This window comes from Bemisia tabaci, chromosome 2 (genome assembly GCF_918797505.1).
Source record: "Bemisia tabaci chromosome 2, PGI_BMITA_v3".
In the NCBI taxonomy this organism is placed as follows: Eukaryota; Metazoa; Arthropoda; class Insecta; order Hemiptera; family Aleyrodidae; genus Bemisia; species Bemisia tabaci.
Window position 1 is genome coordinate 277,076 of NC_092794.1, and position 26,156 is coordinate 303,231.

General features: G+C 39.1%; 1 protein-coding gene across 5 annotated transcripts in view; it reads right to left on the reverse strand.

Annotated features, from left to right (window-relative positions):
- The window catches only part of LOC109032001 (uncharacterized), a 62,232-nt gene that overhangs the window by 7,412 nt on the left and 28,664 nt on the right, over positions 1-26,156 (reverse strand). For all 5 annotated transcript variants that reach the window (XM_019043873.2, XM_019043874.2, XM_019043876.2 and 2 more), the window contains 3 exons: positions 17,935-18,098; positions 11,925-12,082; positions 2,553-2,986 (listed from right to left, as the gene is read on the reverse strand). In XM_019043873.2, coding sequence (XP_018899418.2) covers positions 2,553-2,986; positions 11,925-12,082; positions 17,935-18,098 — 756 coding nt within the window. The remainder of the gene's footprint in view (positions 1-2,552; positions 2,987-11,924; positions 12,083-17,934; positions 18,099-26,156) is intronic.

Below are 26,156 nucleotides of genomic sequence, written 5' to 3' on the forward strand. Positions count from 1 at the left end.
GGCAGGAATCCCTGCCTGGCCACTTCGGCTGCGCAGCTGCAGGTTGCATTGGGAAGACGCAAACCTAGAGTTTGCTATAGCCATATTTTCGCCTCTTAGGAGTTTTCTTAGTACTTCTTTTTTTGCGTGCCCGGGTTTTTCCTCCCACGCATTGCTGGGCTAGCTGGAGGGTTATTTTTAATAGCCCGGAGCCTGAGACACGACAAACTAATGGTCCTCCAAAAACGATTAATAAATTTCAGAACGAAATTTTGAAACATAAAACGTAAATTTTAAAACAATAATTGATATGATGAGGAGTTGGAGTTGATTGCAATGCACAGCCACCTCCAGTTGGGTGGTGGGTTTTGTTGATGAATCCAACCGGTTTATGGATATAATTCTTTTGAAATGAGCTAAGACCTGCGAGTTTTCCGCCTTCACTTCACGTTTTGAGTAAGCTTTTTAAGGGAAGGGGTGAACTTCGACAGCTAATTAGCCTGTCCCCTCCCCCCTAATTTAAGTACCTATATTAGGGTGAGCGTATCACTGATTAGCCCTGAAAGTCGCCTTACAAAGTGCATTTTTCGCGTTTATTTCTCTTTTATCATGAATATTATTTTTCTGAGGAGAGGGGGGGGAGGAATTCATAAAATTGTTTCTTACTAAAATGATAGAGCATATATTTTTCATTTGAGGGGCAGTCGAAACACCCCCTCCCCCTTCTGGAGGAAGGAAACTCCCAGAGTACACCCTTCCCTGCTGAGATCGGTCACTTTCTTGAAGTAGCATTATGCGCAAGAATGGACAGCAAAATGAAAACAAGAGGCATTTGTTTAGAGAGCACATCTATGTGACCTCTAGGGGGAGGGGGCAGAGGGGAGGGGGCAGGGGGGAGGGGCAGGGGGGAGGGGGCACATCGATTCTTTTTTAAATCAATAAAGCGGCGTAAATTAAGATACCTACTTCCAACAGTTTATACAGGGTGATCCAAAAGTCCCTTCCACCCCCTCTAACTTTTTGCCTAATTAAGGTAAAGATTTGAAACGTGGGGGATGTTCCTAGGTCAAAGGAAGCTACTTTTTGACCCACCTAAAATTTTACAGGGGGCCCCCTGGGGGGGGGGGGGGCAACGGACCCCAACTTTTAATTTTCAAATGGAAAGACCCCCTTTGTGATAGCTCGTTCGAAAGAGCAGAAAAAAAGAAAACTTTTCACTTATACCCGAAGTCAACATTTCAAACCGTTTCAAAATGGCGGCCGGTTAAAGTTCAAAATGGCAGAAAATTCACACGGGTTATTTGTCGATGGATTTTCGCGAACATCGGTATTTAGAGGTATTTCGGCACGAGAAAAACGAATTTGACGTTAGATTTTAAAAAAAAAACCAAAATTGCCAAAATGGCCGCCGATGAAAATTCAAAATGACCAAAAATTGGTTTTTTTTAGAAATCTAAGTTCACATATGTTAATCTTATGCCAAAATACCCCAAAATCCCAAGTTTTCAGCAAATCCATCAGCAAAAAACCGAGGTGGCAATTTTCGGCCATTTTGAATTTTCACCGGCGACCATTTTGGAAATTTCGGTTTTTTGGAAAATCTAACGTCAAATTCGTTTTTCTCGTGTCGAAATACCTTGAGATACCGATTTTCGCGAAAATCCATCGACAAATAACCCGTGTGAATTTTCTGCCATTTTGAACTTTAACCAGCCGCCATTTTGAAATGGTTTGAGATGTTGACTTCGGGTATGCGCGAAAAGTTTTCTTTTTTTCTGCTCGAACAAGCTATCACAAAGGGGGTCTTCCCATTTGAAAATTAAGAGTTGGGGTCCGTTGCCCCCCCCCCCCCCAAGGGGGCCCCCTGTAAAATTTTAGGGGGGTCAAAAAGTAGGTTCCTTGGACCTAGGGACATCCCCCACGTTTCAAATCTTTACCTTAATTAGGCAAAAAGTTAGAGGGGGTGGAAGGGACTTTTGAATCACCCTGTAGATATAGACAGTCATCACTGACAAACGATGAGATATTCAAGAATCAAGTAGAATTTGCCCTTCCATACCAGTTGTCTGAATTTACTTTCTAACATTGTTCTATTCCCACTACAATTGAGCGTATCAATGCTGAAATGAACTGTGTGGGAATGAAAATAATCCCCTTCTCAAAGTCACTCCCTCAGACATAATATTTTTTTTTACTCATTAGCTAGCAAGACTGCATTTTGTATCCTACTCTATACTTGAAAGTGTAAATATTCTTTTTCTTGTAAGTAATAGAATTGTATTAGCAATAGTAGTGTTGAGGATATATTTAGTAGTATAAATAAAGTTATTTCCGCATAATGGAGTTTTATACACCTATAATCGTTTCCGATTTTTTTCTCACCTTGTTAGGTCCTATTTCTCTCTGGGCTTAGGCTAATTTTGAAACACAATGACAGATGTCATGGAGAAAAGAGGCAGAAACTTTGGATAAAAGTAATGGTAACGAATAATAATTGTAAGCCTGCTGACTTAAAATTAATGATAGAGATACACCGACCAACTACATTAAAGGTCAAAAATAATTTTGCTCACTAATTTCTCTAATCTTGGGCACCCCATTGCAAGGTGAATGAGGGTTGCATCTGTAATGAGAACACACTCTTCCAAATCCATTTTCTCTAGGAGACGGCAATGGCGTGCAAGCTCTTGAAACCCGGCGTCGGTGAATTGGGAACAGCGTGCCACTTCTAATGTATTGATTTGTGGACACTGATGAGCAAGGATGATGAGGGAATTATCTGTGAGTTTTTGACAGCCAGACAAACATAGATAATGCAAATTGGCACAATGGACAGCTAAGTTTACAACTGCTTCGTCTTCTAAATTTGAACACCCATGCAGATTGATTACTTCTAGGTTAGGACAAAATTGCGCCAGACATGACACAGCTTTGTTTGTTAATTGAGCACACCCTTTTGAAATAAAGCTTTTCAGTTTCGAACAACCGCGAGACAGCGCTTCAACACCTGTAACAGAGAGAAACGATCCACAATACCTGTGAGAAAAATTGAAAATACATACTAACATAATGCAAGAGTTCCTTTAATCACAAAATTGTGTGATGATGATAAGATTTCTCTGCATATGGTTTCATCTTTGTATTTGGATTACTTTTTGATTGGTAAAACAAAGTGAGATCCATCCGAAGCAGAAGTTTTCAGGCATAGTTTTAAAGGAACCAGAAACTGAAATAATCCATAGCCTTAGTGCTTACAGTATTTGAAGTTCAGGCATTTGAGGAAAATTAGGCGGAAAAATACTATGGGTTAAATACCAGGTGTTCGTAAAGTAACTGAAAAATGGGTATAATTTTTGAAGAAAAAAAGATACAAGGTCGCGGTTTGAGGCATTCTTCATCATTCAAAAGGGGAAATTTTTCGATGGGGGGTTTTTCCTGGTGGACCCCCCTGGAGGGCCCCAGGGGGGGCAACTTCAAAAATTCAAATGGCAACCCCCATTTTTTTAGACATGGTTAAAAAGAACTTAAAAAGACAAGAAAAATGGCGCAAATAAAATTAAAATCTGTTCTTTCGTTCAAAAGTTACAGCCAGTCAAAATTTTAAATTGACCACTTTTCAAAAAATCGCCGATGAGCTCCAAATTATCGAAAAAACAAAAACAAACCAGGAATGAAAAGTTTGAAAAGTGCTTTTTAGGAAGAGGAAAAACAACTCACGTTGTCACAAGTCTGGATGGCATTGTTTCAAAATAAAATTTCGGAAAATTCAACATGGCGGGAAATTTGAGGAAACGCAAAAAATGAAAATTCCAGAAACTGTTATCTTTCAAATACCCTCTAGTTTAAGGAAATCAAAGGTATCAACTTTTATTCCTTTATTTGGCCAAGTAAGAGCAATAATTTGCTGACTTGAAAGTTGTCAAGCGGGGCGCCTTCAATCGTTGGAGTATGCGACATCACAGGATTAAGTGTTCACACAGAATTCGTGGCTCCGTGCATTAATATTAATTGCACACGCAGCTCCTGTGTTAATTTCATTTCAAAAAAATAAATGAATAGTTAATGAAGCACGCAATAGTAAGCACAAGCAAAGCTAGCACAACAGCAAAATTAAGCACTATCAAATAAAACCAATTAATATTTCACAACTTCATTTGTCAAATGACTAGATACCAAGTTTAAAACAAACAAAAATCCGGTGGAAAATGGAAACAGTAGTTTTACTGTAAATCGAGAATACTCTGATTATTGCAAACTAAATCAGAACGCAGTATGATCAAGGGAACTTAGCATACTGATTTTAGCTTCGTAAATAGTGTCATCCATCAGATAGTGCATCAGATGTTACCGAAAAGATTGGTGTCTCAAATCATAAGATTGAGACTGTCAATAAGATAATCTCAATTCAGATAATAATCAAGAGTAGAACGGCGTTTTTAGAATTGGAAGCGTAGCAGATATCCTCCTTGCCAACTTGGAGTGCCAGGAGTTAGAGAATTAAAATTATTCTTGGATTTTTAATTTTCAGAGAGAGAAATGTTAAAAATGTCAACCGCCCCTACCCTATCAGGATAAATCATGTTTTTTTGGCTTGCCAAGTTTGTGGGTAAAAATTGCTAAATTTTACTTTTCTTCTTTTTTATCTTTAAATTTGAGGAGGAGGACCTTGAAAATTTCTGACGCATCCCAAAGGAGGAGCGCTTTTTCACATCGGCTTCATTTTTTGACAGCACACTTAATCCTGTGATGTTGCATGCTCCAACGATTGAAGGCGCCCTGCTTGACAATTTTAAAGTCAGCAAATTATTGCTCTTACTTGGCCAAATAAAGGAATAAAAGTTGATACCTTTGATTTCCTTAAACTAGAGGGTATTTGAAAGATAACAGTTTCTGGAATTTTCATTTTTTGCGTTTCCTCAAATTTCCCGCCATGTTGAATTTTCCGAAATTTTATTTTGAAACAATGCCATCCAGACTTGTGACAACGTGAGTTGTTTTTCCTCTTCCTAAAAAGCACTTTTCAAACTTTTCATTCCTGGTTTGTTTTTGTTTTTTCGATAATTTGGAGCTCATCGGCGATTTTTTGAAAAGTGGTCAATTTAAAATTTTGACCGGCTGTAACTTTTGAACGAAAGAACAGATTTTAATTTTATTTGTGCCATTTTTCTTGTCTTTTTAAGTTCTTTTTAACCATGTCTAAAAAAATGGAGGTTGCCATTTGAATTTTTGAAGTTGCCCCCCCTGGGGCCCCCCCCCAGGGGGGTCCACCAGGAAAAACCCCCCATCGAAAAATTTCCCCTTTTGAATGATGAAGAATGCCACAAACCGCGACCTTCTATCTTTTTTTGTTCAAAAATTATACCCATTTTTCAGTTACTTTACGGACACCCGGTATAATATCAGTATAATCTAAAATCAGAATTATATCCGGCCAAATTACTATCAGTTTTTTGTTGTCATGTGCGTGCGGAGAGGCTGTGAAAAAAAAACCTGTCCTAACAGGGATGCTTATTTTCCCCTTCTTTGCCCCAAGAAGGACGTATAACCCCCTCGAAAACTACTACTGATACAAAAGTATCACATTCGGTATCAAATGAAAGTTCTTAAAATTCTGTTGGAAATTAATTTAGGTTTTTTTAGGTTTTGTTCCAAAAGGACATATACCGGGTGTTCAAGATCACCTGTCCGCTATCTTTTTCCCGAAAACAGCCAAAAATTGAGCTTCAAAACTAAAATATATACTTATAATATATATACTTATAAATAATATACTTAGCAAAGAGGGTTATGCGAAACGGCCAAAAAGTGACCCTGCGGGGATTGTACGAAACTTTGTGGGATGATTGTATAGGTCACTTTGAGCCTACATCTGGCTGCTTTTCGGCGAAAACCGCAGGGAAACAGCGTTGCCATTTTTTAAAGTCGTAACCTTCAAACATCCACAACTTTCGCAAAAATGCAGTCACAGAGCTCGTATTTATACCAAGAAATGCAGAAAATTTTGCTCTATAGACGTATGCAAAAGAAAATTTTATTTGAGTCCACTGTTGCCAAGTTTTGGCCACTTTGCAACGGCACTGGTGCCCGACAATAACGAGATATCCATATTGTATCGAGATCAAGATCAATAGATCTAGGTCCTAAGAACTACTCATCAGACCGCTCAAGTGATTCGGTAGCTTTAAAATTCGATATCTCGTTATTGTCAGGCACCAGTGCCGTTGCAAAGAGATAGAAGAAACCATCGATTCGATAAATCGACAATTCCAACTGCAGAATAAGGCTGATGAGTGAATGATAAAAAATGAGTGATACATTTTTTTGGGATTGCGGCGGCGGTTTCCTTGAAAACTGGCAACCCCAACTCTACGCGAATTCCGACGGAAATTAGACAACGTTGTTAACATCATGTAGCAAATGGTCAGTTTAGGGTAAACAATGTAGCTAGATGTGATTAAATGAGAACTACTTTCAATTGTGATCGCAGCGGTGGTTTTCTTTGAAAACCGGCAACACCGCCGTTACTTGAATTTCTAAAAATGACGTGAAAGTTTCAAAAAAGCGTAAAACATGAACTTTGACGAATTTTGTTTTGTCTAGTCGTTTTTCTTCAACACAAAGTCGCGAAACGTACTTAAACGAGCGTCAAAATCGGGCGTCGGGCGTGTTGCCGAATTTTTAAATCGCTGTACATCATGATGACAATCATCCCACAAAGTTTCGTACAATCCCTGCAGGGTCACTTTTTGGCCGCTTTGCATACCCCTCTTTTTTAAAGCAGTATGAATTTTCGGTTGTGCATACCAAATTTAACGATCTCGGTTTTTTAATGTCCAATTTGAAATCAAAAAGAACTAATGACTTGGTGGCTGGCGTCGTTTACTACTTACAGTGTCAGGATCGTGAAGTCGGGTGCATAGGACAGACATCCCAGGTACTGAAAAAGAGGCTTTCTCAGCATCGATAAGGGAAAGGAGAGAAGACTGCCTTGCAGCACCATCAGGATGCAGAGGTGCATCGCTTTGACTTCGGGGGGGCTAAAAGAACCCCGCACAGAGCATGGGCTCAGCGGCTCTCTATGAAAATCGATGAAACTTTAATAGATTGATATAAAGTTCATAATTAAGGAAAGCCAAAAAATTAGCTCATTTTAGCGAGTAGAAGCCGAGATATTCGCAATTGAATCCGGACTATTTTCTATCATCCCGCAGCATTCCGAGTCCCCTTTCCTCTCGTTCGGCGTTCTCAATCAGACCTCACGTCACTCACGTGTAGATAGGTGCTTGCTTATGCGCTCGGCCGGTGCGAATGCCGTACTCCCTCCCTCTCCCCGCATCTGTCCGTTCTGTCTCAGCTACTACATTTCAGATTAAACCGGCCGGCGGCGCCGGCAAGGGAGAAATGCGAGAAGCAGGGAACTTCATATCGCACAGCCCGAACGGAGCGTCCTAAGGAAAGGAGTGAGTGTTAACAATGCGGCATCGTAGTTACCTACCGTGGGGAGAGGGGGTTTCCTGGCCGAAGTGCTCAAGCAAGGTAAGACGACACGGAGAATTTACCTCCGCCGCACCGAAAATAGTCCGGGTTCAATCGCGAATATCTCGGCTTCTACTCGCAAAAGTGAGCTAATTTTTTGGCGCTCCCTGAATTATGAACTTTATATCAATCTATTAAAGTTTCATCGACTTTCATAGAGAGCCGCTGAGCCCATACTCTGTGCGGGGTTCTTTTAGCCTCCGAAAAGCGTTATTTTCCGCGTCTTCTCCTCAAAATGATGAACATCTTGAAGCGCAGGAACAAACTTTGTAATTACCGCGCTGATGTTGATGGTCTCTGTGCCTCTTATCACCAGATTTTCCTCCCAGAGGGGGCTGGCGATAAAATTTCCATATAGCAGCGTAGCGACGGCTCGTTTTTATTTTTAATTTATTTTCCGGTTGAAAATGAAATTGTAACTATTTTGAAACGTTCCAGGTTTTGTTTATTCTTTGTTCTTTATTTGCAGCCTTTTCCCCAAATTAAGTTGTTCTTTTATTATGTGTATTTTGGCTGATTAAGTTGTTTCTCATTCTAAAATATATAGGGGTAAATCAACCCTAAAGAATTCAATAAAAATATTTTCAGCCCCCCAGAACCCCCTTTTGGGGTGGGGAAGTGAGTTTAAAAGGGCGACTCCCCGTTTCTCGCAAATTTAAAATTGGAAGGGTTTGTATTGACTTCGGATTCGAATTGTACAACCAGAAATAAGAACATTTGCTTCCATGCGCTTTTTCCCTGAGCCCCTGTTCATTGGAGTTACCGAGCATTATGGGGCATTTTTTGGGCAAACCCTGAAGGCATCAAAATTATCAGATTTTTAAAGTCTAAAAGGCTCTTTAGAGAAGTGATCAATAACTTTCTACTGATTTACCATGACCCCTGTTGACCATAAAATTATAGGGGTCACAACACCCCAAGAATTTTGGGACTTCGGAGGACCTGAAGTCGAAAGTTTCGAATAGCAAGAGTATGACTTGACCTCAGATTTGGATTCTCCGCGGAAAGCTACATAAAATTGATACGGCATATGGCCTATTATCCCCAAATTTTTTTTGCCCCTTTTCCCTCCAAAAATACACGGCTCCTTGTGAGGAAATGGGGTCCTAGGATAGTTTGGGACAAATAGGCCATATGCTGTATCAATAATATATAGTTTTTCACGTACACTCCATATCTAAAGTCAAAACAGACCCTTGCCATTTGAAACTTTCAACTTAAGGCCCTCCAAAGCCTCAGCATTTTCAGGGTGTAGTGGCCCACATCAACCAAAGAGTATTTCTCACTTCTCTTGGGAAACTTTTAGATTTTGAAAATCTGATAATTTTGACACCTACAGTGTCCAATTGAAAGTTGCCCAAAAAATGCCTCAAAATGCTCCATAACTCCAAAAACTAGGGGTTTAGGGAAAAGAGCATAAAACCAAAGTTCTTGTTTCTGTCCTTACAATTCGTATCCGAAGTCAAAACATACCCTTTCAATTTGAAATTTGCAAGGAAAGAAGGGTACCTCCCTTAACCTCCCTCCCCCATGAGGTTTTTTGAGGGGAGGGGTGGTTGAAAGTATTTTCATTGAATTCTTTCGATTTACCCCCGATATTATAATCCTGAAGCTCAATTCTCGGTCGATCCCAAGAAAAAGAAAAGATTTTGGACGGGTGCTCTGGATCACCCAGTATAACTTGTTATCAGCGCTATTTTGAAAACTACAGACTCAAAAGTAGTGTGGTATGGTGTCAAATGAAAGCCTTCGAAATTATGTTGAGCAATTATGTATATTTTCTTAGCTAAGACCAACCTCCCCCTCCCCCCCAAAAAAATAGTGGCAGTAACCTCTGATAGGGCGTATAAATAATTTTACGGATACCTCAAAAAGCACTGATCCAATAGTCTTTCAGTGGATATTGACCGAAAGCTTTTAGATAATCACTGTTAATTGCAGCCCCCCTCTTCCCCCTCAAAACAATGGCACAAGATTTACAGAAAGGGAAAATAGCCAAATTTGGACGTTTCTCGTATGGCATAATGTCATACCTTAACCCTCATTTCAAATTAGATATTTTTTTGCACTGCATTGCCCATTTAAAAAGAGAAAATTAAAGTTTTGACAAGCTTAATTGTAGTATAGCTCATCCCTTTTCTAGTGTTTGAGCAGTTTGTGTCTGCTTTTGATTCGCACAGGAAATTCGGTTTGGAGGGGCAGTACCCTCTTAGAAGGTGTTTTTTGGGATTTTTTGTTCTTTTTTTTACTCACTTTTGCACACTTACTGTCCAATGACTCGAGAAAATGGAAGGATACTAATATGTGCCAAAATTTTGGATGAACCAAAATCTGGATATGAATAGAAATTGACACCTCAGTTGATGCTGGATTGTTAACCCCTTTGCACACTTTATTTACACAGCCACTGTGGAGAACTCTGGGGGTGGGCTTTTTTTTGCCCAAAACACCCAAATGATCGGGGGAGACCAACAACACCTGAGGCAGAAATGGTCAAAGTTAACTATTATTGGCCTGTTAAACAAAATTTGCCTTCAATTTTCTATCTGGAAGGGGGGGGGGAGTAGTAAGGAGTTCTGATATTCACAGTGGTCATTTAATCTTGTCCGAATTTTAAGAGCTCTCAGTTGACACCAAATAAAAACCTTTGGAATCGGTAATGTTCGAAATATCGCTAAAAAGGATTCATACTCCCTTTAAGAGGGTGAGGAGATGCCGACATTTTGTGTGGGGGGGGGGGGCTGAGGATTAACTATGTAAAAACAGCAATCAGCATCTATCAAACTTTCGAGAGCTTTCATTTGAGACCAAATGAAAAAATTTGGGATCAGAAGTTTGCAATCCCGCGGGTAACACACCTTCTATACGGTGGAGGGGGGGAGGATTAAGCGTACCTCCTGGGTGATGGTTATTTTCACAGCGTCTCTACACACGAATGATCACAAGAACCAATAAAATATCGGCCAATTTTTCCTCTATTTGCTATATGCCCATCTTATGTTCATTTACAAAGTGATTCACAGGGAGAAAGCAGTCGAAATATGTCCATAGCTAATTTCTAATTTCAAACTGATTTGTTGAATGGGCCAATAGCTGCAGTGAAAAGATTTGAAAAAGTATGCCCAAAAACTTAAACTTTCAAAATTTCAACTAACCAGCATGAACATGCTGCATAATATTTTATATTCACACAACCTTGCACCTGCAGACTTTTTTCGTATCTCGAGACTTATATCAATTATGCAGTTGAGTTAACGACTGCGGTCGTCAATTTGAGACAGGGGTAGGTTTTGAGGAAAACTCTCTGAGAGACATGCGTGCAATCAATCCCAAGGAGCTTCAAATGTGTTTCAATAAATTGAAGCGGCAATGGCAGACATGCGTCCAAGTGGGAGATCTTCATTTCGAAGGAGATGAGAGAATGCAGATGCCAGATTTGTAAGTAATTACTTCTTAACTAACTGCAATCAACATATTCTTGGAAAAATGTTTTATTTAAACAAGTTTTGCACACTTAATGCATCGGAAAAAATACATAGAAAACGCAAAACACTCCTGACTTGCTTGTATTCAATCCACTACAAAATGTTTACTAATTCAGATAATCTGATTCTGGGAGTGTAGTGTTCTTCAATACGTTATTGGCTTTCGAGAATTTCAAGAGATCCTAATACAGATGCACAGTGGGCTGGTTATCACCAAAATCCGGTTTCTAATCTAATAGACCTAGTAAAATCAATGAGGTAGTATCAACCCTGAGGATTTGAGTTCTGGACTACATATCTCATACTAAAACTTGTGAGAAATTTACTGGACACCTTGTTTAAGTTTGAGACTAGTGAGACCGAACATTAGGCTGCAAATTTTTGGAATTCCCATTTGAGATTATGAAATCATAACACAACATCTCACACCAGCCTTACCTGGTTTCTTCCTCACTTGGCTGGCAGCCGGTTGAGGTAATTAGAGTCATGAAGGGATTGAAACAAAAGATTGACAAGGGAAACAAACTGAGGGATCCAAAAGTATTTTACAACCTTGAGCAACAGTCTGCTGGCTTTATGTGATATCGATGGGCTTCAGTTCAAAAATCGGTTCTTAGAAGTTCAAGTCTCGGTTCTTCAATATAGTCTCTATTCATTTGAGCCAGAAATCAAGTTATTTGTAGTCTTCTTAATCTAAATTATGTCGTAACAAATTCATTCAAGAGTTTGAAGTTTACCTTTTTCTAGTATTACATCCTTCTGACCCCTCAATCTTTACCAATATGATTTCTTACAGTCCAAGTTTCCTCTGGCCAATGCTGAGTGCTTGCATATCTGAGGTACGTCTTACAGTTTTTCAAATGTAAGTTTTCCTCAGGAATAGATTTTTAAAAACCATGAATAAATATGTTAAAAGAAACATACCATTTTCAGTGATGTTTTCACACCAAGAAATATTTATATGAGTTAAACATGGACAACCATCTGATATAGCTTTCAATGATAGATCTGTGACTGCTGGACATGAAGTAAGATCCAATTTTTGAAGCTTATTACAATTCTGACTGAGAGATTGACAAGTACTGGAAAATTAGAAGCAAATTAAACTTACTTAATGATTCCGTTTTTATCAATAACAAATCATAAAAATAAATGCGCCGGTAACTAAAATTAAAGAAGGTAACAGATAATATTGCAAAAAAGGCACAGGTCAAATATGCCCAAAAATATCATGTTTTTCGGTTTGAAATTTTTCAAGTTGAATTTTTAAAATTTTTAACTTTTTTTTTTTGTACTGCCTGAACCGACGAATAAAATTATATCCAGTCTATTTAGAAGTTTTTTTTTCTTACTTTCTTTTTAACCAATTTTATTTAGATACAACGTAACTAATAGAAGCATATGTATGTGTTTTATATATCTACATGAATTAAACTACATTGATTAAAAATAAAAAGTCACGTTGGATAATAAATTAATTGTCTAAAACAGAAGAGTTGTAAAATTCTGTCTTTTTTTCAGAAAAATTAAAAGCTTAAGTTACTACTTCAATTACTTTAAACACTCTTCCTTTCACATTTCATTCACACTCTCATTCATACATTACAGATATCAACTTACAGACTAAATCTTGATAGGAATTCGAGAGTCTTCATCTTTTAACTAAAATAGTGCCTTCTAAAAGGTTTATGGCTTTCTTTTTTTTTTCTTTCTCTTTTTTTTTGGTTGTCCTTGAAGGATTTTTTAAGTTTAAGCAGCACCATTTGGTTATGACTGTGTCATGGACTGTTCAATATTTCCTCCTCCTTAACTTGCCTTAATCCTGCTTCCGGGACATGACATAACATTTGCAGTGTTCAAAATTGAGGACACCGCACCGAGAACAGCCTATAACTGGAGACCGCCTTTGGAGAAAAACGCATTTAAAGTTTTGTTTTTGATTTACTGCGCAGACTTTTCCATGCAGGTACTATGTTTTGGTGTTTTAGGGTGACCTAACCCTTCTATTGAAGGATGCTGGGTAGATTTTGCGATACATTTTGGGTTTACACTCTAATATATTTAATTTAAAAAAGCGGTTTATAGGCCATTATTACGCCCAACAGTCATTTTGGTGGCAATATGAAGTATACATCATCTTAATCTTGCATGATTAACGCAAAATGAAAGAATATCGATAGTGAGTAAAGAAAGGGGTAACAGGCACCTTATAGGCCCTTAAGTTTATAAGCCCGTTTATAGGTCGTTCTTGCACCCATCGATCCAGAGGCCTGACTTAACTCGGAAAAAAAAGGTTTTTCGCAATTACCTATCTATATTCTGTCGTTACCACAGCATAGTCCAGGGTACGTAGAATCCGAAAAGCAGATGGGCGTAATAACAACCTATACGCCTATAGGCTGTTCTTAGTGCGGTGTCCACAATTCAGAATAAAGTCTTCAAAGCCAAACTGATGCTTAATTTTCATTCATTGGAATAGCTAAATGTTCCATAGGAGACAAATGCAAATTCCATTCAATTTTTAAACTCATGAACGCAATATGCAAAACAGCGGCATGATCTTGCTTAAACACTGAATGAGCAGAAACCACACTCACTCTTCTTTCAGGTCATAACTCACACTAACTCTTTTTTAGGATCTCCGAAAAAAAAGAAAGAGGGATTCCTATGATGACACCCAAAAAATAGCAAAAAATCCAACTTATACGCAGAGCCAGATGCAAATACTAAATGAGTTCTTGGGTCAGCATGTGAAAAGAGAGACATACATCTCAACATTCTAAGGTGCCACTTCCAATTGCACTTCATTTCGCCATGCAAAATATCCTGTTTCTGTTTCACAGCATCAGAGTACTGCTGATTGGCATTACTCGGTAAGCCAAACCAAAAAATTGGTCTGCTGGTACAGTAAACTATGAAGCTGAATGATTTGCCTCCAGCTGAACTTGAAACTAATTTTTAAGCTGAATACCACTAATGGGGTAGTTGCATGCAGCTGGGATTTTAGATTGGATGACTGTTTCTGGCAGAATTTTTCGCGAAAAAGCCATTTTTCGCATTTGCAAGTTCCGAAATTGAGTCGAAAGATTCGTAATAGCTCGATAAAAAGTCGCAAAGTCGCAGTAAGAAATAAACGATTTCCATTAGCTGTGACGTCAGTTGGTATACGAGGCCCCGCCCACCGCCATCATTCCTATCTCGACCGTGTGTTTACCAAACCGAAATATGATCTGTTGTGCCATTTAAAGTGTCTAAATTATCTTTTTTCCTCGGTAAATACTGTCGGAAATCATGCCAAAAGCTGTTCAGAACCGTATCTTGATCATAAACTCAAACACAGCGCTATTTGAGATCAGAAAAGTGATAAGAACAAGTCTATATTATGGTGTTGTTGCGATTTTTGGTCACCAGCGCCACCAGCGCCTAGAGAGCCCAACTCGAGCTCTGATTGGCTACAACGCACGAACACTGCCGAAGCAGTCCGGACGCACCCGAATCGGACGGACCGCACGGCTCTCGGCAACAGCAGAAGATACGCGAAAAGCTCTATATCAACTCCTTTTTTCACTAAGAAATCATGATGGAGAGCTTTCAAAATTGTTTTGAAATTATTAATCAAATCCTAAAATTCTCATTAACGCAAAGAAATCAAGTCTAGACAAAAAAATCGATTTTTCGCGAATTTTTGAAAAGACCGTATTATTTACACTTGTTTGACGTAGGGTGAACCTTGGTGTATACCATGCGACATCACGAAGTCCCAGTTTCGAAGCGCGGGAAAAGACCCGTTTCAAATGGCTTTTGACTTTGAGGAGCTTTTTCTCAAAGTTCCGGTGACCGGAAATTTTTTAGAAAAATACCTCAATACTCAGTAGACCTCACACTTTTAGAAACTGAATTAAAAAATTTTCATGCAACTACCCCATTGTGAATAGCAGGTGAAGTCAAACGTGCAAACGTGCAAACGTGCCCGTGCAAAACGGGCCATTTGGGGCTAGGGGCGGATACCTTTGAGACCTGCCCTATTCACTCACCAAATACTGCCATCTTTTCCCAAAGTTTCAAGCCCCCCAAAAATTTTGGGGAGACGCAGTGGGGGGTCAAAGTTGAAAACCGGCAAAATTTTCGCGAATTTATTACTCGAAAACCAAGAAGTTTTAAAAAACGCGGTTTATACGAGCATTTTTAGCGTGACGATAGCTTTCAGAAAATGTAAATTATTATAGGGTTTTGTCAACTTCAGCTCGAGTTATTGCCTCTGAAGCGCCGGAACGCTCAAAACAGACCCCTTATTTTTTCACGTTCGGGCCGATTTAAAAAAAAGCCATTTTCTTAATTTGATGTAAAACTGATATGTTGTTCCTGACTCTCTGTAGCCCCTCTAGCTTTTAACCGCATGCTGGGGAAATTTTTTGGATTAAGCACTTTGAGAAGGAAAGAGGCGTTAAAAAGTTGCCGAGAGCGCACCGGTAATCGACCGATGACCATTGACTATTCGAATGCTATCTCGTAGATTAGCGCGGGAATTTCGAAAAAAACAGTAGGATTGTAATTTTTAAAGTCGGAAATTAAAAAAATTTAAATTGAGTGAAACATTAATTTTTTTTTTTTGTTGAAAAACATTAGTTGAACAGAATGCCACTAATTTATTAAAGAGCTGATGACCTAACCTAACCTAACCTAACCTAACCTAACCTAACCGAACCTAACCTAACCGCTAAGTCAGTAAGAGTCGCTGATTTAGCTAACTATTTTCAATATTAAATTAATTGTTGTAAAAATGAGTTTTGACCTAACCGCTAAGTCAGTAAAAGTCGCTGATTGAGCTAACTATTTTCAGTATTAAATTAATTGTTGTAAAAATGAGTTTTGTGACTTATTTGGACGAAGAACCATGATTGGGGAATTTTACAGATTGGAAAAAAAAAAAAAAAAAAAAAAAATTCCTGTGACGGGAACCGAACTCGGCATTCTCACGAGAGCAGGCGAGTGCTCTACCCGTTGGACCATCGGGACAGGTGAGATCGCAACGGAAATAAGTAGTATATAAAGGTAGCGTTATTGTTGTTGAAAAGAAGATGCATCGTTGATCGGTGACCGACGCGGATGGTTGCTGGGGATTCTGCAACTTTTCATGCCTCTTTCCTTCTCAAGAGTAAACATCAATTTTTTGGTCGCGAGTTATAAGAGCGGAAAGGAGCGCAGGTCGGGAAAATCGGCCATTTTAAATTGCGCGCGGCGACGGATCAGGAGACTTGTGGCAACATTCGGCAGAGGAGTGTGATTCGCCGAACTGAGTGGGAGGAGACGTTTTAGTTCCGATCAACGCCGCGCGCGCTGTTTAAAATAGCCGATTTTCCCAACCTTCGCTCCTTTCCACTCTTATAACTTGTGACCAAAACATTTCCCCAGCATGTGATAAAGAGCTAGAGGGGCTACGGAGAGTTCTAAACAACATATCAGTTTTGCACCTAAATAAAAAAATGGCTTTTTTTAAATCGGACCGAACGTGAAAATAGAGGGGTCTTTTTCGAGCGTTCCGGCGCTTTAGAGGTGATAACTCGAGCTGAAGTCGACTAAACCCTATGATGTTATACATTTCCTGAAAGCTCTAGTCACGCTGAATACGTTCGTTTAAACGGCGTTTTCCAAGTCAGTCAGACTGATGTCAGCCTGAATTAGTCTGACTCAGGGTAATTTATGAAACATAGCCTGACTGATTCACAAAGGCTGATTCACTTTTACTAGGGATGTCATGAAAACATTTCGAAAATTCACCCTCCTGCCTTTCAAATTTGGGCGCCATCTTGCCATTTGGAACAATCTCTTTGACTGGAGGGCTTTTATGACTTCATAATTGAAATTAACGACCATAATTACATAAGAAATGATACCTCACTTGCCTTATCACGCAAACTTTTTAAAAATACACCCTCTTGTCTTTCAAAATTGGCTGCCATCTTGGGTTTGGGGTACCCCCTTTAATCGTGGGACTTTTTTCACTTCATATCTAAAATCTACGACCAAAATTACATAGGAATTGATACCTCACATGACACGGAATGCGTATTTTAAAAAAGTCAAAATCTCGGAGACCTTATTATGGCCGCCATTTTGAAATGTAGGCAATTGGGGGGGGGGGGGTGTTCCGGGATCTATGTTGTTCAAGAGGACCTACTGACGACGTTTACATAGGAAAAGTTTGTTAAGAAGTTTGTTCCGGGTTAACCCTCTTTTTTTCACATTTCTCCTTGACTAACCCACCAAAAACCCAAAAGTTGTGGATTTAAGGATATGAATTTGGGGCAATGTGCACGAATAGCAATCTACTGACACTTAATGGACTGAAAATGTATGGGAAATGCATTCGCAAGCCACAAAAACAGCCTAACTTGACTTTTTCAACGCCTTGACCCGAAATTCCCGCCAAAAAAGCGAAAAATCGCATTTTCTTACAAACGGCCAAACTACAGATTTCGCGGTTTGTTGTTCCTCCATCAGTAGGCCTTCTAGTCGACATTTCCGCAAAAAAATCGCAGGTGGTATGTTGACCGCATTAAAAGTATTAAAACATACTGTGAGGCAATAACTCGAGCTGAAGTTAACAAAACCTCATGATGTTGTACATTTTCTAAAAGCTCTCGTCACGCTGAATACGCTCGTTTAAACGGCGTTTTCCAAAACTTCGTGGTTTTCGAGTAATAAATTCGCTAAAATTTTGCCGCTTTCAAAAAGCCGCTTTTCTCTCCAAAATTTTTGGGGGGCTTGAAACTTTGGGAAAAGATGGGGAATTGTTTGGTGAATGAATAGGGCAAGTCTCAAAAGTATCCACCCCGAGCCCCAAATGGCCCGTTATGCACATACCCCTTTTAACATTAGCAAATTCATGAACTGATGAAAACAACTATTTTCAAGTGGGCAAAAGTAGCTTTACCTGTCCGTAATTCTTTTACATCCATTCAGATTGAGGTCTTCTATGTTCACACACATATGTGCTAACGTTCTCATGGAACCATCACCAATTGACTGGCATCCATGCAAACTTAACCTCCGGAGAAAACCTCCACATCGACGTGATATGTTCTCTATCACTGGTCCCTAAAGAGAAAGAAAAAAAATTATTATTAAGTTAAATGCCTTTTACATTGAGTTAATGATCCTTAAAAAGAGTGATCCGAATGACTGGACCCCTCCTCACAACCAAACAATTGCACCTTAATCAAAATTAAAAAGATTTAGGTGCAATTGTTCAAAAGTTAAAAGGGAGGGTAGGGTGGGACTTATTTTTTTGAATTGACCAAACCAAATGTTGCATTTGTGAATTGAATCCATATTGCAAAGCCCGACGCACCACTTTTTTCCGTCTCTCTATGATTTGGTGTGTGGAATCCACGACCTGTGGATCCGGTGCACCAGTTTTCGAGGTGGGTGACAGTGTGGATCTCAAACACCATAGGGAGGTCGCACCGTACTCATAGTCCAGGCAATCTAGCATAAAATTAGGCCTTAGGTGGAAAAAAATCGGAAGCAAATTCCAACTAAAGGGCGTTAATGTACCCCAGTGGGAGTGTAGTTTCTGAAAATTCCCCAACTTTCCGACGTGCGGAAAGCCCTGAAAAATTAGGGAATTCCCTGAAAATTCGCCAATTTTCAAATGCACATAACTTGGCGTCAAATTATCGTATTGAGATCATTTTTTTTTAAAAATGTCAGAAATTGAGTCAGGTACATGTTAACGACAACTAAATTTGGAGAAACAATTACCATAGTTGTCAAATTTACGAAAAATTGAAAATTTGTTTTTTCTAAAAATCTTTAAAGCTGATTTCAGGTCCCAAATCGTTAGAAATCGGAAAAAATGCCTTGAATGAAAGTTGTAGAGAATTGTTTAAGCTTTAAAACGGTATATTAACGAAATTTGTACGATGATTTGTTGCCAAACTACGCGCAAAAAACCCGGGATTTTTTTCCGCGCGAGAGCGGCAGATCCTTCCGACTCAACGCGTAGCCACTTGTTAAAATCTAAAATTTCTCCAGGATCCTACTTTTAACATATAATTATGAAATTGGGAGTATTTTCTTGTTTAATAAAAGTATGAGAACACCCCCTCTCCTTCCCTCCCTATCCCTTGTTGCCATAATTATTATAAAAATGTTATCTCTATCGCGTTAGTCAGAGAGAAAGACGGTTTGACCCGGAACAAATGCATAACACACTTTTCGTATGTAAACGTCATCAGTAGATCCTCCTGAATAACATACTAAAAATTTACCACGGACCGACCCCGGAGCACCCCCCAAAATGCCTAAAATTAAAATGGCGGCCATAATAAGGCCGTATGGGATTTCGGTATTTTAAAATGTTCCTATAGTGTCATGTGAGGTATCTTTTCCTGTGTAATTTTGGTCGCAAATTTCGTATATGAAGTCAAAAAAGCCCCCGGTCAAAAAGGGTGCCCCAAATCCAAGATGGCGACTAAATTTGAAAGGCAAGGGAGGTCATTTTTTAACTTTTACGCGATTGCGCGAGTGAGGTATCATTTCCTACATAATATTGGTCGTGGATTTCATTAATGATGTCAAAACAGCTCTCCGATCAAAGGGAGTGCTCTAAATCCAAGAGGGCGGCTAAATTTGAGAGGCAGGAGGGGTGCATTTTTTAGATTTTTGCGTGAAAAGGCGGGTGTGGTGTATCAATTCCTGGATAATTTTGGTCGTGAATTTCATTATTGATGTCAAAATAGCTCCCCGGTCAAAGGGAGTGCTCTAAATCCAAGAGGGCGGCTAAATTTGAGAGGCAGGAGGGGTGCATTTTTTAGATTTTTGCGTGAAAAGGCGGATGTGGTGCATCAATTCCTGGATAATTTTGGTCGTGAATTTCATTATTGATGTCAAAATAGCTCCCCGGTCAAAGGGAGTGCTCTAAATCCAAGGGGGCGGCTAAAATTCAAAAATCAGCGTGCTGATTCCAATTCTGTGTCAAGCTCGTCAGGATCTTTCACCTCGGGTCTCTCCAAGTTTTTACGGTTGAAGTTGGCGCAACTTCTGCGAAAGTCGGGGCATGACCTTACAAGTACGCTGCATAATGTCAAACCCTTGCTTAAAATAACAAGGCAAGGAAGGTGTCTTTTTCCGTTTATTTCTGGCTCTGGAACAGAAATTAGGTGTGAATAGGTCCTTTAATAAAGCAAAGATCATAATAGTACGACTGATAGGAGTGTATGCTAGAAAACGCGCGTTCGCCCTACCTATTGAATTAACAAGCAAAACATACTCGCTTCCAATTTTAGTACGTCTCTAGCATTCCTTAACTGTTTCTGCAAGGGGATTTATTCTCTTTTTCTTAGTCTATTTCCTATTACTGGACATTGCATGGGCTTAATTAAAATCTACTTATCCATATTCGGCACACACTTCCAATCCATGGTGTAGGGTGGTGCATGCGAAAGGATATGCAGATGCTGATATCGTTGAAAAGGGTGTTTAAGCTTGCAAGAGCACCGCAACAGGAATGTAATATGAGAGAATCTGGACCCATTTGATTTTTGTTAAATTGATCAGAGGACATCAATTTTTCTTTGCTCTTTAGAAGTGATATTACAGACGATAGCTCACAAGATCCCTTGTATATGGCACAGAATCAATCAACGTTTATGTAAGCAGCTACTGTTTTTGAATGCGTATACTGGTTGCGATTCGACCTGCCACATGCACGGAATCATAAAAGGAACTACATTCAATACGCGTGAAGAGATCTTTACCTGCAAGAATCCACCAAAAGGTTCTTAGATCCCCAGTAAAGCCTTGAACGAATATGGAAAGCTGAAAAAGGCGCAACATTCCTTCTCTATGGTGCCACAAAAATGAAACTCTCAAAAACGTCCGTCATCACGTTTTCAAAGGAAAAAGTTGCAGCATGCAAAATCTTCGTCGCCAATAGAGAGATTAACTCCGACATTTTCAGCCATGAAGCACCATCAATATAAGGAGCTACAATCCAACTGTGGACGGGACAAGTCGATCTGGATGCGCTTACCAATCGGGATGAATGTATGAAAACAACTAGATTCATTCCACTTTCGACCGACCTGCCTCCAGCTCCACAGTCGTTCCTCAAAATCCTCCGTTTTTATTTTAAGCAAGGGTTTGACACTATGCAGCGTACTTGTAAGGTCATGCCCCGACTTTCGCAGAAGTTGCGCCAACTTCAACCGTAAAAACTTGGAGAGACCCGAAGTGAAAGATCCTGACGAGCTTGACACAGAATTGGAATCAGCACGCTGATTCAGATTTTATCCTATCTTGACAAGAAAAGGCACGTCTCGTGAGCAAAAACAATTCATTAGATGCTCCTGTTAAATTATTTTAATACCGTGAACAGCCATGATGGTCACCTGCTTGCATAACACGTACCATTTTTTGAGTAAAATTAATCTTTTACATTTTTCAGACTCGCGTTGAATAAAAGAAGACGGAAAAAGACACCTTCCTTGCCTTGTTAGGTGAATTTTTTTTTTTAAAAAAAAATACACCCATCCACCTCTCAAATTTAGCCGCCCCCTTGGATTTAGAGCACTCCCTTTGACCGGGGAGCTATTTTGACATAAATAATGAAATTCACGACCAAAATTATCCTGGAATTGATACACCACACCCGCCTTTTCACGCAAAAATCTAAAAAATGCACCCCTCCTGCCTCTCAAATTTAGCCGCCCCCTTGGATTTAGAGCACTCCCTTTGACCGGGGAGCTATTTTGACATCAATAATGAAATTCACGACCAAAATTATCCAGGAATTGATGCACACATCCGCCTTTTCACGCAAAAATCTAAAAAATGCACCCCTCCTGCCTCTCAAATTTAGCCGCCCTCTTGGATTTAGAGCACTCCCTTTGACCGGGGAGCTATTTTGACATCAATAATGAAATTCACGACCAAAATTATCCAGGAATTGATACACCACACCCGCCTTTTCACGCAAAAATCTAAAAAATGCACCCCTCCTGCCTCTCAAATTTAGCCGCCCTCTTGGATTTAGAGCACTCCCTTTGATCGGAGAGCTGTTTTGACATCATTAATGAAATCCACGACCAATATTATGTAGGAAATGATACCTCACTCGCGCAATCGCGTAAAAGTTAAAAAATGACCTCCCTTGCCTTTCAAATTTAGTCGCCATCTTGGATTTGGGGCACCCTTTTTGACCCGGGGGCTTTTTTGACTTCATATACGAAATTTGCGACCAAAATTACACAGGAAAAGATACCTCACACGACACTATAGGAACATTTTAAAATACCGAAATCCCATACGGCCTTATTATGGCCGCCATTTTAATTTTAGGCATTTTGGGGGGTGCTCCGGGGTCGGTCCGTGGTAAATTTTTAGTATGTTATTCAGGAGGATCTACTGATGACGTTTACATACGAAAAGTGTGTTATGCATTTGTTCCGGGTCAAACCGTCTTTCTCTCTGACTAACGCGATAGAGATAACATTTTTATAATAATTATGGCAACAAGGGATAGGGAGGGAAGGAGAGGGGGTGTTCTCATACTTTTATTAAACAAGAAAATACTCCCAATTTCATAATTATATGTTAAAAGTAGGATCCTGGAGAAATTTTAGATTTTAACAAGTGGCTACGCGTTGAGTCGGAAGGATCTGCCGCTCTCGCGCGGAAAAAAATCCCGGGTTTTTTGCGCGTAGTTTGGCAACAAATCATCGTACAAATTTCGTTAATATACCGTTTTAAAGCTTAAACAATTCTCTACAACTTTCATTCAAGGCATTTTTTCCGATTTCTAACGATTTGGGACCTGAAATCAGCTTTAAAGATTTTTAGAAAAAACAAATTTTCAATTTTTCGTAAATTTGACAACTATGGTAATTGTTTCTCCAAATTTAGTTGTCGTTAACATGTACCTGACTCAATTTCTGACATTTTTAAAAAAAAATGATCTCAATACGATAATTTGACGCCAAGTTATGTGCATTTGAAAATTGGCGAATTTTCAGGGAATTCCCTAATTTTTCAGGGCTTTCCGCACGTCGGAAAGTTGGGGAATTTTCAGAAACTACACTCCCACTGGGGTACATTAACGCCCTTTAGTTGGAATTTGCTTCCGATTTTTTTCCACCTAAAAAGCTAGATTGCCTGGACTATCAAGTGATCCAAAAGTCCGGACCCTCCCTCTAGGGTGGAACTTATTCTTTTAAATCGACCAAACCAAATGTTAAACGGTCTTAAATAGTTCTATGTGACAAAAATAACACGGTAGCCAAAAGGATTTTGAAAAACGACGCCCGCAATGGCGGAAAACCCGTCAAAAATAGCTCCATTTTTACCATTTCTTCGCTTTTGAAAAGTTATTGGACACCCTGTAATGACAATGAAGGTCTGAAAATTCGTTGAAAATAAGTTCATACCATCTGTATGGAATAAAAAAATTTACTTGGTTTCTACATTTTACATTCTTCGTCCTGCAATGCCTGAAACGGTGGGGAAAACGTCAAAACTACCTTGACTAGGCAAATTTTTCGTTTCCAAATTGTTTTGGACACCTTGGAGTGGCAGAGGAGGTCCGAGAATTTGTGCAAAGTAGGTTCATACCCTCTGTAAGGGATAAGATATTCTACTTGGTTCGTATGTCTTACATTTCTTGTTGTACTGTGCCTGCAATTACGTCCAAAACGTCAAAAATACGTCGATTTGGCCAATTTTTCGCGTGTGAAAATTTTGAGACACCATATTACGAGACTAGCGGATCAAACATTTGCAACAAGTGAGTATACGAGTTACATTAGAATGGAATGATAAACGTATAAGACTCATAAATTTTTATTGTTGTAGCCAGCAGCCAGAGAGTGAAGCAAAATCTTCAAAAATACCTAAATTTATCCATTTCTTTCTTTCTATACTCGCTTCTTACTTAATTTCGGCCCTATGCTGTCAGTACAGGCTAAGTGCAAAAAAATTCGGAAAGAGAAATTGGCCGAATTGATGTATTTTCGGCGTTTTCGACGTGATTGCATGCACTGTACAACAAGGAATGTAAGACATACGAAACAAGTAGAATATTGTATTCCTTACAGAGGGTATGAACCTACTTTGCACAAAGTCTCGGACCTCCACTGCCACTCCAAGGTGTTCAAAACAATTTGAAAACGAAAAATCGGCCTAAATAAGGTATTTTTGACGTTTTCCCCACAGTTTCAGGCATCACAGGACGAAAAATGTAAGATGTAGAAACCAAGTAAATTTTTTTATTCCATACAGATGGTATGACTTATGAGCTTATTATTAACGAATTTTTGGACCTTCATTGTCATTACAGGGTGTCCAATAACTTTTCAAAAGCGAAAAAAAGGTCAAAATGGAGCTATTTTTTATGGGTTTTCCGCCCTTGAGGATGTCACTTGACAAAAAATATGAGACCTAAGAGTTTTATTAAATTTGCCCCTTCATAGTGTTAGTATGGAATTGCTTTCCACATATTTTTCGGATTTTTACAACCATCAGAGGCTGCTCAAAAAATGTGAATTTCCGATTTTTAGAGCTGCCGAGCGAAATGTTCGGGCATTACTGAGCGAAGTAAGAGTGACTTGGGAGAAGAACCAAAATTTTTCCTTAATTTACAAGGTATGTGCTAGGTTTGTACCCATTTTTGAACATTTAGCGTCAAATCCGTGCCACTAGCTAGAATATAAAAAAGACGGTTAGTATGCTAAAAAAAAAATCGGGAAAATAACGATCTTTAGGATCTTTGCGGGCCGGGTTGAATTTTTTTTTTTTTTTCAAAATCCTTTTGGCTACTGTGTTTTATTTATCACATAGAACTATTTAAGACCGTTTAACATTTGGTTTGGTCGATTTAAAAGAATCAGTTCCACCCTAAAAGGAGGGTCCGAGCTTTTAGATCACTTGAGTACAGTGCGACCTCTCTATGGTGCATGAGATCCACGCTGTCACCCACCTCGAAAACTGGTGCACTGGATCCGCGGGTCGTAGATTCCACACACCAAATTAGAGAGAGACGGGAAAAAAAGTGGTGCGTGGGGCTTTGCAATAAGGATTCAATGTATAAGTGCATCAGATCAACGGTTCATTCCGTCGACACGCTACTAGTAGCGCTCAGAGAAAATAAGGACGCCCCTTACTTTCATAAGACAAAAATTTAAGCTCTTGAACCCCGGATCAAATTTAAAAAACATTAGAAAACTGAAAATAATAGTTCATCAAAAACCGCCTAAAATAAGAATGGCAGCCTATAGGAGTAGAAAAATTTAATTTTTTAAAACAATTTTTTACGTATTTTGACTAAATGAACACGGCCATTTCCTTAAAAATTTGAAAATGTTCTATCTAGCTTATTACAATTTCAAAATTCTGCAAAAGGGCCCTAAAAGTTTTGATTTTTTACTCAAGGATTTTACTTCAGTTATAGAAGATTTTTAATAAAAACTAATCTCGCCCAGAGCGTTCTCCAGCAAACCGTAGTTTTTTATCTATCTTGAACTTCATTCATCGAAAATATTGGCTATTAGCGAGGTCAAGGACATTCTATTAGTATGCTTCACAAAGAATTTTCAAATGCTTACACATAAACCTAACACGAGGAGCAAATAATTGTCATTGTTGCCCTACGACATATATAACCCTTTAAATAAGTTTTTTTTTTCTTCCTTTTCTACATCTTTTTACCAGACAAATATCTGAAGTAGTGTAACAAGAGACCATCACAATCGTGTCAGCAAATTATTGCGATTTTTTTATGCGCAGTTTACTTGTAAGAAGAAACAGCAATTAAGGCGTTTGGAGGACAAGGCGCATAAGTGCAGTCTTTAGTATCATGAGAAATAAGAGTTAGAAGTATCGAAATTACATGGATCCTAATGACGGAGAGAGAATTCAAACTGACTTTTTGATGCTTAAAAATTGGAATTTTGTAGCGAAATGTGTTCAGAATATGCATTCAGACTAGCTTCACCTACTTGAAATTATTGATAACTTAATTTTTCAAAACTACGTTTATGCGCCTTGTTCTCCAAACCCCTAAATTATTTTTTGAGTCACAAAAAGTGGCGGCGGTTGAGGGGTGAGGCATGTTATTGAAAATTGAAGCGCAGGTATTGCGCTTCAACCCTTCAACACTTT